The 14,241-nt window shown below is 40.9% G+C and overlaps 1 protein-coding gene across 1 annotated transcript in view; it reads left to right on the forward strand.

Moving 5' to 3' along the window:
- The window catches only part of LOC127584864 (uncharacterized), a 124,571-nt gene that overhangs the window by 86,648 nt on the left and 23,682 nt on the right, over nt 1–14,241 (forward strand). Inside the window, exons 12-13 of the mRNA XM_052041832.1 lie at nt 1,578–2,129; nt 12,938–13,492. Of these exons, the coding sequence (XP_051897792.1) occupies nt 1,578–2,129; nt 12,938–13,492 (1,107 nt within the window). The remainder of the gene's footprint in view (nt 1–1,577; nt 2,130–12,937; nt 13,493–14,241) is intronic.

Genomic DNA, 14,241 nt, shown 5'->3' on the forward strand with positions numbered 1-14,241 from the left:
TGAGCAATAATTTGTTTTGAGTCTAGTCACTGGTGGGTTGCTTAGCAAGGTCTTACATCAGCAATGATATGAATGGTCATTTAATCTGCTTGATGCTGGTTGATGAATGCTGGCTAGTTAGGATATTGGGTGATCTCCCAGCACTTGCAGAGGTGCCAAGGGATCTTTCGTGTTCACCTGAAAAGATAGATGGCACTTAATTTAGAAGTGTTGTCTTCAAGGTGACAATACTTCACAGTCTTGTGGCATTAGGTTAGGTTGTGTGCTGGGGCTTGAATCTTCAGCCATCTGATTCGGAGCGAAGTGTGTTACCATTGAGTAAAGCTGACACTTAACATTCGAGTATACCTAATCATTATGAGGAGGGATCAGGAGCAACTGTGCAGTCTGTCAAGTGATGCTTTTTATTTTGTTCATGAAGCATTCACAAGGTAGTGCTATCAACTAGGAAAAGGCAGTTTTAGTAGAATACTTGTGTATTGTATCCACCCAGTTTTTTAAGGAAATATCACCGGGTGATTTGTGATAACTATTTCTGTCCGGGCTTTTCCTTTTTTCAGAAATCCACAATGTTGTGATATCCTGCCTCATGTCTGAAAGCAAGAGTGCAGAAAGTAATGCTGTGTTGCTGAAAAAATGGTGGTGTGAATTGACTAGAGCAGAAGCATTTTTAAATAATCTGATGTATTGAAGTGTTAAATATATTGTGTTCTGGAGTTTCAATGCGCAAAGCAAGTTTCCAATTTTATTGTAATCTTGTGTGGGGTGGTGATTTGGTGTATACTTCAGCAGTTCGAAGTTGTAAAAGAAGTCAAATCCAGTTTTTGTTGTCGACCTTGCAGCTTTTCCTGATGCTTAGGAGTAGAGTAGTCTTTAGCACTTCTAGTCCTGTCTGCAGTGAGGCATGTGGGGAAATTCTTACCGACCTTTTCTCTTCCCTCAGTGTTTAATGGGTAAAAGTACTATAGTATTAACAAGGAAGAGTGGGTTGGGGGGGAGGGGAAGAAAAACCACGACTGTGGTTCCAGATTATTGCCTCCCATATTAAGTAGGTGCAAGTGGATTTTGATGTGATGCTTCAATAGATTTCTGGCATTTGGTGTCTCAGCTTTCATACAAGAATTCATGTATTTGGGCTGCCAGAAAGTTGCTGGAGTCCAAGGGATAGGACACACAAGACTGCTGTGATCATGACTTAGGAGGGAAGACGAGGGTAAATTAGAGATCTGGATGGAGGTGGGGGTTGCAGGGTGGGGTTTTGGTGACCATGTTATACTGCACGTTACAGTAGGTGTGAACCCGTATCATGTGGTTCTCCATACATTCCTTATGCCAAACCATGGGTGAAGCATGTGTAGACCAAGTGTTTCTCTTTGGGAATGCATGAAAGTAACCCAAGCCACTTTCTTCCTGTGCTTAATTTACACAGCATTATCCTGTCACCTGCTTGCTCCTCAGTAAAGGAAAGGCTTGTGGCACAAGGAAATCTAAAATGGGCCTATCAATTTCACTTTCATTTAAGGGGAAATCATTTTTTAAAAATGTTCATTGCAATTTCCCCTTTCTTTTATTTACAGCGATTGATTCAGCGCCTAGCAAAGAGACGCGTTGTGAATTTTGCGGTGATTACTTTGAGAACCGCAAGGGGCTGTCGAGTCACGCAAGGTCACACCTGAGGCAGTTTGGGGTGACCGAATGGACAGTTAATGGTTCGCCAATAGACACATTGAAGGAGCTCATGAAAAGGAAAATGCATCCTCTTGAATCATCTGTCACACCTGGGCTCAAAGTGCCCCCAAAGCCAGCGGCGACTGGTATGAAATCACCAACCGAGGACATGCAGGGTGAACCTTTCTCACCCACCACGGGTAGATCAACTAAGTTCAGTCTGACCATTCCATCTGTCCGGCAGGTTCCATCAGGATCACTTGTACCCAAAAAGGTTCAGGGCCAGTTTCTCTCCCCGTCACCATTGAAAAAGATGAAACCGAACCCGCTGAAAAAAGTGAAACAAGAACATTTCAAAATAGAATATAACCCTGAAGAGCCAGCAACCTCGCTGAAGAGCGACAGTTATTTACCAGAACAAATGTGGCCACCCAGAGGAGATACTTCACCTCTCCATTTAAGTAGGTTTTTAATTCCCTGTTGCTGAGACAGTTTTGTGTACTTTTATCTTAGTCAAGCAGAAAATGTAATTATTATGCTCTTGGAAATAATTAGAAGGTAATGATTACTTGGAAGTGAGTTAGAAGTTTGAAATTTGTGTACGTGGAATAAAAGACAGCCTAAGTCAAACAAATTATAAAACTTTGTGAGCTGCCTGGGGTATTAGATTTTAGATAATGCTTATAAATCTTTAAATTATATGAATCAGTCTGCCTCTTAATTCCTTTTCTCTTGACTCCCCTGTCCTTTTCTGTGGTATGTCACAGTAATCAGTCTTTGGGCTATGATTCTTGTGGTGCTCAGTTATACCATCTGATAGCTGAAGTGGTATAATGAACTAGAAGTGTACTGATCCAGAACAGTGATGTAAAACACAATTGTGGATTAGCAGATTTTAGGCTTTTTTCCCCCTAATGCACAGTGCTTTAAAATCTGCATGTCTGGAGTGCATATTGCTTTTTTTATAATGATTTAAAGGCTCCTGTGTATGGTCTATTTTTAATATAAACCAAATAGTTTTTAACTGTAACTCACAGGCTTTGGACGGTAAATGTTACAATTAATACTTGGTAATTGCTATCCAGGTTAACTACTTCCAGATGTGCCTTGGAATGGTCTCTTTTAACACAAAGTATATTCAAATTTCAATGCATTTGATTTTATAGGGCTTGTTTGTGGAACTCTGACTTGTACTTCCAGCTTTGTAAATTAGAGTCCCATAGAGGAAATGACAGGGCCTCTTTATTTTTAAAACAAGCTTATTCTCATTCCCATGAGACCATATGATACCAGACAGCTGACTCAAATTCTTGCCACTTGCTCTTTAACTCCTGTTGTAAACAGCACTGTTTCTTCAATGATTATACGCAGGGTTGGAGGTGGTAAGGGGGAAGGAGGTGGTGGTAGGGGAAGTAGCTTATGAAATCTTTTCAACACGCAAGACTAATTTTACCACCGTGTGAGAAGTGTAGTGAAACCATCAAAGCTGGCTTATATAAGTACCCCTCCTGGATTTTGAGTGCTGTGCTTTGTATTTGTGCTCTAGGCACCTAAGCATCTCTGGTGTTGTACAAAGCGTTTGTTTTCAAGAGAGCACTTTGTGAAAGCTATTAGAAGAACACCTCAAATGCTGTAAAGTGATCTTTAAAGCTTGAATATTATACTTCAGTTGCTTTACTTTAAATTTGGGTCTGTTTTTCAAATCATTGTTCTGGTCATTGAAATAGGGTAAGTCAGGGAACATTATGGAAAACACCAGTGAGACAGGGTTTATACATTCTAAGGATTAGTATATTTTAAGGGCTATGGATATTTTGCAGATTAAGAATTACTGTGAATGACTTTTAATCTCCTGGTTAAATACACATTCATCATCTTGACCTTGCAACAGGACTCCCTCCAGTGCTTGGTCACCGGGTGGTCTGGAGTTATATGCTCTTCCAACAATGCCATTGGATCTTTGAAAGGGCAGACAGGGTTTTGGGTTAATTCCATTAATACATCACTTAGGTTAGATTTTGTGCTTAAGCACCAGGGCTAATTTTGAATCTGCAACCTTTGATTTACAGCAAGCCACACAGATTTATCATTAAAGCATGCCAGGATACTGGATATGTAACCCTTTGCACTTCAAAGTTGATCTATTGTCCAGAAAATTACTTTGCACAGAATTGACTTGCTGCATATCTCTGATTTCCACTTTAATAGGAAGCAGAACAGAATTAGATTGCAAAACTAAAGCACCTTAATATAAACCAGCCGAGCTTAAGAGCATCCAAGGCTTTCAAGAGGTCACAAAGTTCTAAGGCAGCATAACTCTTTTATGAAATAAGTCATTATCCGGAAGACATCCATGTGCATAGATTGAAAAAATTCCACCAGCGGAATTATAGTGGAGCTTCGGAGTTCGACTGTGTGGTGTTGCTGAGAAAGGAGTTGGGTTTAGTCCTTGGTTTTTGTTGACTTAACCAGTCTGATAGGAGTCCTACACTTAACTCAGCATTCCTCAGTTGTGTGGGGTTAGGGCTGGGAATGAAGGATTGGGAAAGAGAGAGAGAGAGAGAGAACAGAAATACTTATGAATCTCTTGGTGTGAACTTGAGTCAAAGTATAGCCCTATTCCCTCGTGTTGTTGGGGACGTGTCCACTGACAAAATTTTAAATTTCGTTATTTTGGTTTTCCTTATTAAATAGTCATGTAATAATAGACTCAAAATATCTTTTCAGATTAGTACCTGCAGCTTATTTGTATGTTTAGCCACATCCCTGTATATTGTTGACTAATTGAATGATGTCTGTAGTCCTTCCCACTTTCACCTTTCATCATCATGTGTGGGCCATTGCCATTTAGGTTCCTTAACAGCCTTGCTCATTACTAAGGGAGTAACATCTCATTTAGTAGTGCTACAGTCCACTGGTAATTTGCTTTCAAATTCATATTAAAAGTAAGGAGCTGTTTTGCAATCAGAGTACCCAACTATTGGTAGTTTAGTGCAAAAAAACCACTGGAGGAAATCGGCAGGTCAAGTAGCTTCTGTGGAGGCAAAGGGATGGTTGAAGTTTTGGGTTGGGGCCCTGCATGAGGACTAGTTTGGTTCACTGTGAATCCTCACATCACCATCATGTGGGTTCCAGATAAAAAGTGGATAGAAACTTCAATTGGCTCTTGTTTTAGTAGCGCTGGGCACTTCTTAAAAACTGTGGATCACATCCATAGGAAAATATTTAATATTGAAAGCTGACAGTGGGTATTGGTATTTAAGGTTTTGAGTAGTAATCCTTTTATCCATTGGCTGGATTAAACTTTTATTTGGGGGGAAAAAAGTTAACGTAACAGCTCGTGTTATTGACAGAAGATTGAACTCAACAGTTATTGACTAATGATACTGTCTTTCAATCAAGGGTCCTCTTTTGATGGAGTTTTTATGTTCGCCTTGTAAAATTATGGGTGCCTTGACCTCTCTGTAATAATCAACTGTTCGATATTTTTAAAACATTGTGGATTTTTTATTTCCTACAAATAGATGTTGTTTGCCACCATGGTGCAGTTATCCTTTGAAGGAGGTTTTGTCCAGGCTGCACTTTAAGAACAACCATTGTAAGCATGTATTATTAGTAGTACCTCAGATTTTAATGCATATGAGTTAAGGGTGGGAAATCACAGATTTGCCCTTGCTGCACATTTTCATGATCAGTCTGCTTTGTGAAGCCATAAACCACCCTTGCTGCTTGTGAAATTTATCATGCTCTGCTAATTTAGAAAGTCTTGGGCTTATCAATAAAAAAAAATCATGAGCAATTGGGATTTTTCAACAACAATGATTCCATTTATGTAGTGCCTTCAAAGTCTTGAAGCTTTCCAGGAGTGATAATCAGGAAAAGAAACGACAGGCAACCGTGACTATGAGGGCAAATAAGTAAAAGCTTGATCAAAGAACATAAATAGGAATTAGAAGGATTCAGCCTCTTGACTCTCCTCTGCCATTTAATATGATTATAGCTGATCTGATAGTAACCTAAACTCCCCATTCCCTCTTGAACAGACAGCGCATATATGTTCGAGGTACTGGTTTAGTAAACCACCTCTGAACTGCTTCCAATACATTCACACCCTTTTCACTGAGATCAGTCCTGTACACGTTACTCCAGGTGTGGCCTTTTGTAAATCATAATTAAGCCTCCCGGATTCCTCTACATATCCATAAAGGGGATCAAGATATGGAAAAGTTTAGTGAAGGAATTCCATATCTTAAGATGTTGGCAGCTGAAAGAACAGCCACCAATGATGGAACAATGGAAGCAGGGAGTGCTCAAGTGCAATTAGAATTAGCAGTGCAAATATTTGGAATGGATAAAGGGATGGGAGAGGTTACATTTAGGGAAAGACAAGGCTACAGAGGGATTTCTGAACAAGGATGAGAATTTAAAAGTCAAGGCATTGCGTAATTAGGAGCCACTGTTGCTCACAGAGGACTGAGGTGGTGGGTGAATGGAACTTGGTGTCATTTAGGATAAGGACAGTATTTTGTTTGATGCCAAGTTTATAGAAGTTAGAATGAGGGAGGATGGCTGTGTTGGCATAGTCAAACCAAGCAGTATGGATGACAGTTTCAGTAGCCGATAAACTAAAGCAGGAGCAGAGTTAGGCAGTCATTAGAAAGTAGATCTTGTTGATGGCACAGATGTGAGGTCTGAAACTGAACTAGAGGACAGATACGAAATCAAGGTTACAGATAGTTTAGGTACGTTTCGGAAGTCGCCAGCGTGGAACTGTGTGGTCCAAAGCTTATCTTGAGGTTAGATATGACAAGATTCTTATTGAAACTTACTGAATATTGAAAGGCCTGGGTAGAGTGGATGTGGAGAGGATGTTTCCAGTAGTGGGAGAGTCTAGGACCAGAGAGCACAGCCTCAGAATAGAAAGACATCCTTTTAGAACAGAGATGAGGAGGAATTTCTTTAGCCAGATAGGGTGGTGAATCTGTGGAATTCTTTGCCACAGACTGCTGTGGAGGCCAAGTCATTGGGTATATTTAAAACAGGTTGATCGGTCCTTGATTAGTAAGGGCATCAAAGGTTACAGGAGAAGGCAGGAGAATGGGATTGAGAAGGAAAAATAAATCAGCCATGATCGAATGGTGGAGCAGACTCGATGGGTTGAATGGCCTAATTCTGCTCCTATGTCTTATGGTAATGTGTTGTGTACAGAATGTATCTGTTTCAGATGTCACAGAGATGGAATCAGTGGCTAGAAGCCTCAGTCATCCCATTACTTAATTGGAGGAAATCTCTGCTTGTCTATTACTGAATATCACACAAGTAGTCTGACAGTTCATGCTGAAATAAAGAGAGCTAGTGATCAATTAATGTATTATATATAAACAAAAAACAAATATGTGTTCTGATATTGCCAATTGAACAATGTATGGGGTGGCAAGGATCAAAGGAGGGATTCATGAAAGGTCATGGTGTGGCCCCTGCTGCTTTTTCTCTGGTTGTGACTGGATGGACAAGAATAGAACCAGGCGAGTACAGTCCCACCCAGCTGGAAATTGGGAGGATTGGAGAAGGATGGCTTTGTCGAAAGCTAAAGTTTTGGTCCAACTTAATTTCTTTCTTTGTACCAAATACACATCAGGCCTTTATCTGCTCAGTGGGTTTCCTTCAGCCTTCTAGGTGCTTGAGCTTCATGGGAATAGTTTTGCAAACTTTGTAAGATTTTCCACTGCGACGCTGACTACATGAAAGTTATTTATGTGTGTCCTTAGATGTTTATTAAATACTGTTGTGTTGTCTAACTACTAACCTTTGGGCTCTCGACACAGCCAAGTGTTGAGCCCAAGTGTACATCCACACCATGATAATAAGCCTGTTGGGCTGTTAAGGACTTTAAAAGATCTACTGAATTAGTTGTATCTGAAACTGGTGCTGATATATGTTATAAACCTCTGGCATTAAATTGTTGAGATGGCGCTAGAACTTCCCACATCTTCAAAAGAGAAATTTTGACAAAGGGTTTTTAGGTAAGTGATTAATTTGTTCAGCAGTGACAAGAATGTTCTATCAATGGCCAGCAACTACTCAAATACCTAACCTGAATAATTGATTGAAGTAGCTGTGTTAGGAATAACAATATTTAAAAAGTTGAGATTAAATTACTGGACCAGAAATTGAGGTCTAAGTTAATGATTTAGAGGAGTGTTTCCATTCTATCTCTGTAACTGGGGAACTTATTTTGCGTTCTAAAGATCCATTGAAATAAAATGCTAGATTTAGTAAGTCAGTAATGGTGACTAAGAAACACCCTAGAATGCCAAAAACAATCCATTTATTTCATAGATGTCCTTTAGAGAAGGAAGTCTGCTGACCTTCCAAAGATGTGTTCCACCAGACCAATATCAATGTGGTGACACACATGGTCCAGCATGCCACTTGCACAAAACTGCTACATCAGAACAATGCAAGAATAAAACACACATGGATATAGAGACCAGAAATGGTCATGACCAAGGCGTACTGAGTTCACTTAATCCTGCCAAGTTTACCCCTCACTCTGGGAAGTTCCCTGAATTGTGATACCTATCCCACATTGTGCACTTACAGAATTGTACCTTTCAGCCAGCATCCAGACTACGGCATCATCATCATCCTTCACTCACGGGCAAGGTGGACCTACCAGATGTGGCAGTGTAGTAATAATAAAAGGGTAGAAGGGAGTGGCTCTGTGAGTCTTTGTATTGTTAATGTATTGTAGGCGTACGGTGCTGCTCTAACCATGTGCTTCTGCACTCCTTGCACCAGTGTTGGTTCTCTGGTTTGATGGCAGTGAAGAATATGCCAGGCATATGTCCCATGGCATCAGATCATTCACGGGCAAGAAAATCACCTATTGCTGTCCCTCAACCATGAATAGGTCTTCCTTCATATTAAACACCACATGGAAGAAGTATCGAGAATCGCAAGAGGACCAAATATATTTTGTTGATCACCCAGGCCAAGCTGGCCAACTCCTGAAGGAAATAACTGCCAAATTGGTATAGTGTTGCAGGTGGTGATAAGCCTTCTTGAGTTTGTCTTTGCCATCTGACCATAATGGTATTGATAGAAATGATCATGGCACAGTCCAGTCTTCAGACTGTGTATCCTCCATATTATGTGGTGTGCACTGAGGGCGTCCTCATAATGGACTGCAGTCGTGCTACATGGGATAAATTCAGAAGCGATCTAGAAGCTAAAAATGGCCCAGGCATGGATGCTGTTGGGCCATTAGCAAAATTATATTCCTCCACAGTCTGTAAGCTCATGGCTTGGTATGTTCTTCATTCAACCATTATCATCAAGCTAGAAAATCAACCTTGATGCAATGAACCTGAAGAACATTTTGGCAATTCATCAGGTGTGTCCAGAAATGTTATCCTGGTGAAGGACTAGGTAACTGCTAAAAAGCCAAAAGTAGCGTGAAATAGACAGCTAAGAAGCGTTACAACTAATGGATTAGATCAAAGTTCTGGAGTCATGCCACTTCCAGTTACGAATGGTGCTGGACAGTTAAACACCAGGTGGGAGAGGGAGACCGTGGACAACTCAACTTAAGGTGGAGTCCAGCAAGTGAATGCTGAAAACAGGGGAAACGTATTTGCCATCATCTTTCAGCCAAATGTGCCAAGTGGATGTGAACCATCATTGCTTCCTCCTGAGATCCACTACTATCACAAAGGCCAGCCTATTTGATTAATTCCATGTGATGTATCAGGTCCATTCAGACCCAAGCAATGTAAAGATCTGAATTTACTCAATACCAAATGTCTGTCCTTGATGTTGAGGCAGGATTTGATCGATTGCGACATCAAGAAAACAAAATTGAAGTTGAAGGGAACCAAAGGGACTTGGAAATTGTACAAAGGAATGTGCTAGTGGTTGATAAAGGGCTTTCCTATCTGCTTTGGGACATTGCTGCAGGAGTTCCATGTTAGTATTCAAAATTCAACCATCTTCAGCTACTCCAGCAATATTCTTCTCTCCATGGTCAATAGTGGAGTTTTTTCTTTCTTGTACAATGATCAGCTTCATTCACAACTGCTCAGTATATCAGGCTACATACAGCAGGATCTGGCAACATTCACTTAAGTGCTGATAACAAGGTACAAGTGCCAAGCAATGATCACTGAGAGAGGGGTTAACTAATAGCCCTTTTCATTGCCAGATTCCCCAAACAGCATCATGGAGGTTACCATTATCTGGAAGCTTAACCAGGGCAGTCACACGTGCACTCTGGCTATAAGAATAAGTGAGAGGTAGATATCCAACAAAGAGTGACATGCGTCCTAACTTTCCATCACCTATGAAGCAGAAGTCAGTTTCACAATGGAATACCCTTGTGGATTAGTGCAACTTGACCACCCAAATAGCTGAATAATATCGAGAACAAAACAGCCCATTTTATTGGCACCCAATCCTCCAACATTCACTCCCTCCACCAATGGCAGATTTTTGCTGCAATGTCTGATATCTACAAAATGAACAGCAGGGGATTGGCAAAGCTACTTCAATAGCATCTCCCCAGCCAGTGATTTCCACCACTCAAATATGGGGCAGCAGATGCCTGGAGTCACAATCATCCACAAGTTCCCACCAAGGTGCAATCCATCCTAGTTGGCACTCTCACTACCCAACAGTATATACACTGTGGCTCACCACCACCACCTCAAGAATAACTGGAATAAGCAGTAACAGTTGGCCTTGTAGTGACACTAGTGTTCTGTGAATGAATTTTTATAAAGGGAAAACTGGTCTCCAGTGTCTGCAGTCTACTGTGTCCTGAATTTGTCAAATTAAGTCAAAACTGCTGTGTAGCTTGTATCTCCTCTGGAAATGGGTTGTTCCTTAAACATTGTGCTAGAATATGTGATATTCTGCAAACAGGGTTGTATCTTCTGAGTGTGGAAGCTGAGACGAGATTTAAAGTTGCATAACATCTCTATACTTATATTCAAATCCTTCTGCAATAAAGGATGGTGTACTGTTTGCCTTCCTAATTGCTTGGCATAGCTGCATGTTAAGTCTGTGACTTGTGTAAAAGAACAGCCAGTTCCCTCTGAATGTTAGTAGTTTTCAGTCTTGCCATACTGCAAAAACTATTTCTATTTTTTCTACCAAAATAAATGACCTTTCATTTTTCTGCATTTTATTCCATCTATTATGTCTTTGCCCTTCTACTTAACCTGCCTATGTCCCTCTGTACTCACAGCCTACATTACCTCCTAACTTTTCACTGGATATATTACACTTGATCCCCTCATCCAAATCATTGGTATAGATTGACACTTGGGGCCCCCAACACCAATACTTGTGGCACCCTCCCTGTTTCAGTCATCCAGCCCAAAAAATGACCAGTTTATTTCCATGGTCTGTTTTCAGCCCATTATCAGTCCATGCCAGCCCATTACCCCCAATACTATACACTCTAATCCTGCTTAATGAGGGAAACCAGACAGTTCTTAGAAAAACAAGAATATAGAAACTCCCTTGGCATCTACCTCAAAGTCCTTATTGCACGGTGAATCTGATTCTGCTATGTTAAAGTAATATTGATGATCTTGCTAAAGAATAGCTCATGCTCTCAACTGATTGCAGACTAATTACACTCACCCAGGTAGGTGGGAAGAGCATAAGTGTGAAGAAGTTGCTATTCCTAAGTCACTGTTCTAATGGAAAATGTCAATGGCTGTGCATGAATCATTATTAAATATACCCAAGGTCATGGACTGTAAGTTTGAGAGAGATTCCTTTGCCGGTGCCAGCCCTGTGTGCAGTTTTAAAACCAGCTTTTCCCTTTTAACCAGCCACGTGAGCTTGTGACAAATTGAATCAGCCCAACATATAAGCAGCATAACCGGTGTGTTATTGCACAGATATTTGTTCCATTGTCAGCTGTTTGCCAAGGCATGTTAAAATGAGTATTTAGTGATTGGTTTTGCATAGCAGGTTGTATTACAGCACAGCAGGAAGTCAGACCTTCAGAATCTGGTCTACCTTGCAAAGAAGCCACAATCCTGTCAGGTTTTTTTGGTAAAATAACATTGCATATTTTACTTTTGTAACATTTTTTTTCGACAGTGACAAATATAAACATTAGAAAATGTATTCATTAGAACATTTGGGTTTGGGTAAATCTCAAAGGTCAAAGACTAACTGGCACAATATTATTGTAGTTTTGTAATTTCTTGGGATCTCAGTTTGGAATCTTGATTAATGGAAGGATACTCTTCATTTTCCTCCTCTCTGCTGTCTAGGTCCTAAATTGATAATTTATTATGTACTTTGTTCCAGATTAGTGGTATCGGTATTAGTTGGTTATTGTCACTTGTACCAAGGTACAGTGAAAAACTTGTCTTACAAACCGATCTTACAGGTCAATTCATTACACAGTGGTGTTACATTGAGTTAGTACAGAGTGCATTGAGGTAGTACAGGTAAAAACAATAACAGTACAGCGTAAAGTGTCACAGTTACAGAGAAAGTGCAGTGCAATAAGGTGCAAGGTCACAACAAGGTAGATTGTGAGGTCATAGGTCATAGTCCATCTCATTGTATAAGGAAACTGTTCAATAGTCTTATCACAGTGGGGTAGAAGCTGTCCTTAAGTTTGGTGGTACGTGCCCTCAGGCACCTGTTTCTTCTACCCAATGGAAGAGTAGAGAAGAGAGAATGTCCCGGGTGGGTGGGGTCTTTGATAAACCAGATACTTTGCTTACCTCTGTTTTACTTATGTCTTATATTTTTGTATTTTAACTACTTGCATGCCAATTATTATCATCTATTTGACTTCCACCCCACTCCTCCTCCCACACTCCAGAAGGATAAAATATCCAAAGCTCTATGAATCTTGCATTGCACAATTTCTTCTGTCCCTCTCCATCACTTCTCCCAGAATAAGCATAACACAGCTTGGGAATCTCATTCAGGGAATTATCAGCTTCAGTCCAACTTATAATATATTTGGAGTTTGGAAGCACTTAAATGGTGATAATGCTCAAGCTACAAAGTTGGTTGTGTGCCGGAATTGGAAATGTCACACTGAGTAAAGGAAGATTTGCTCCATGTCTGATTTGTTTGATGTCTCTGGGGTGTCATAAATTGTTTCATATTTTTAATTCCCCCCCCCAACCCCCCCCCCCCCCCCCCCCCCCCCCTCATTTTACCTCCAATTTGCCTCTTGACGACCTACCCTTCAAAGTAAAACTCAGATCAAGTTTCTTTGTTTTGGTAGCAGTTGATCAACCCAGCAAAGATGTCCGTTGCGAATTCTGTGGCGAATACTTCGAGAATCGCAAGGGGCTGTCAAGCCACGCCAGGTCACATCTGAGACAGTTTGGGGTGACGGAGTGGACGGTGAATGGTTCACCAATTGACACACTGAAGGAACTGATGAAAAGGAAGGGAAAGCCTGAACCACTTGGCCATGAACCTGACCAACGGGAGCTGCAACAGGAGGCTCAGAACTACCAGTACGAGGAGAAACCCATTTCTAAGCCATTTGGACAGATCATCAAATCACCAGTTAAGGAGATGCAGCAGAAGCATCTGACGCCCCCAGCTAGAAAAGTATTGACCTATGCATCTAATAGCCAACATCCAACTGTGTCGCCTCTGGGAAAGAAAATACCCATGGGTTTCGTGTCGACTGCATCGCTAAAGAAGTCCATGTCAGATGAAAGAAGCATGCCACAAGAATTGAAGCCCAGCTATACTACAGAATCGGGTTCCTATAAGCCGAAGACCACTTGGTCTCCACAAGAGAAGGTGACGACGACACCGGTAATTGGTAAGTCAGACTACTTTGAATACTATTTGCTTTCACCATCCTGCATGTTTGCCACCAAATGGTGGGCCAGTGGGCAAGCTGCTCTGTACTTCTGGCCCTGCTTCTCAGCAGCTGGTTGCAAGAAAAATTTCCAGGGTACCGGATTCTTTCAAGTCTCTCTTCCTTGCAATCTGGTGTTAAACGCTTGGCATTTCTTCTCTGCATCCTTTGAGCCACATAGCTGAGGATAGGGATCAGATTGATGAAGCAATCTATCATCCACTTCAGTCCCCTCTCAAACAAGTAATTTAGTTTAAAAACAAGTAATTTAGTTGCTACAGGAGTGTATGGATACCAGCTGCCGATTGCACCTTGCCACACCCAATGCAGCTCATTGCAAATGCACTACCCTGTGTTGCTGTAACTACACTTATATACTGTCCCTGTCAGAAATTTACAGATGTCATGCATCTCTTCTGAGGATGTCAGTGGACCTTAGGAAGGCTGGATATATTTGTCCAACCCGAGATGCCCTGAGAGAGCACTGGACTACCTTCACAGGCAGTTATAATTAAGTTGCATGCTGAATCACCTTAGAAAATGTCAAGACTTGTCATAGTGAGGAGTGAGAACCAGGATAGGAAGGTAGGCGAAAGGCACTTAAAGTGAAAAGTATTTTAAAAACATTAGTTGTTTCTTTTCTGTTTTAATTTAGTTCTTGAGATCAGGTTACTGAAGCATTTTTTTTCTCCCATCCATTTCATGCTCTG

Source organism: Pristis pectinata, chromosome 31 (assembly GCF_009764475.1).
Source record: "Pristis pectinata isolate sPriPec2 chromosome 31, sPriPec2.1.pri, whole genome shotgun sequence".
NCBI lineage: Eukaryota > Metazoa > Chordata > Chondrichthyes > Rhinopristiformes > Pristidae > Pristis > Pristis pectinata.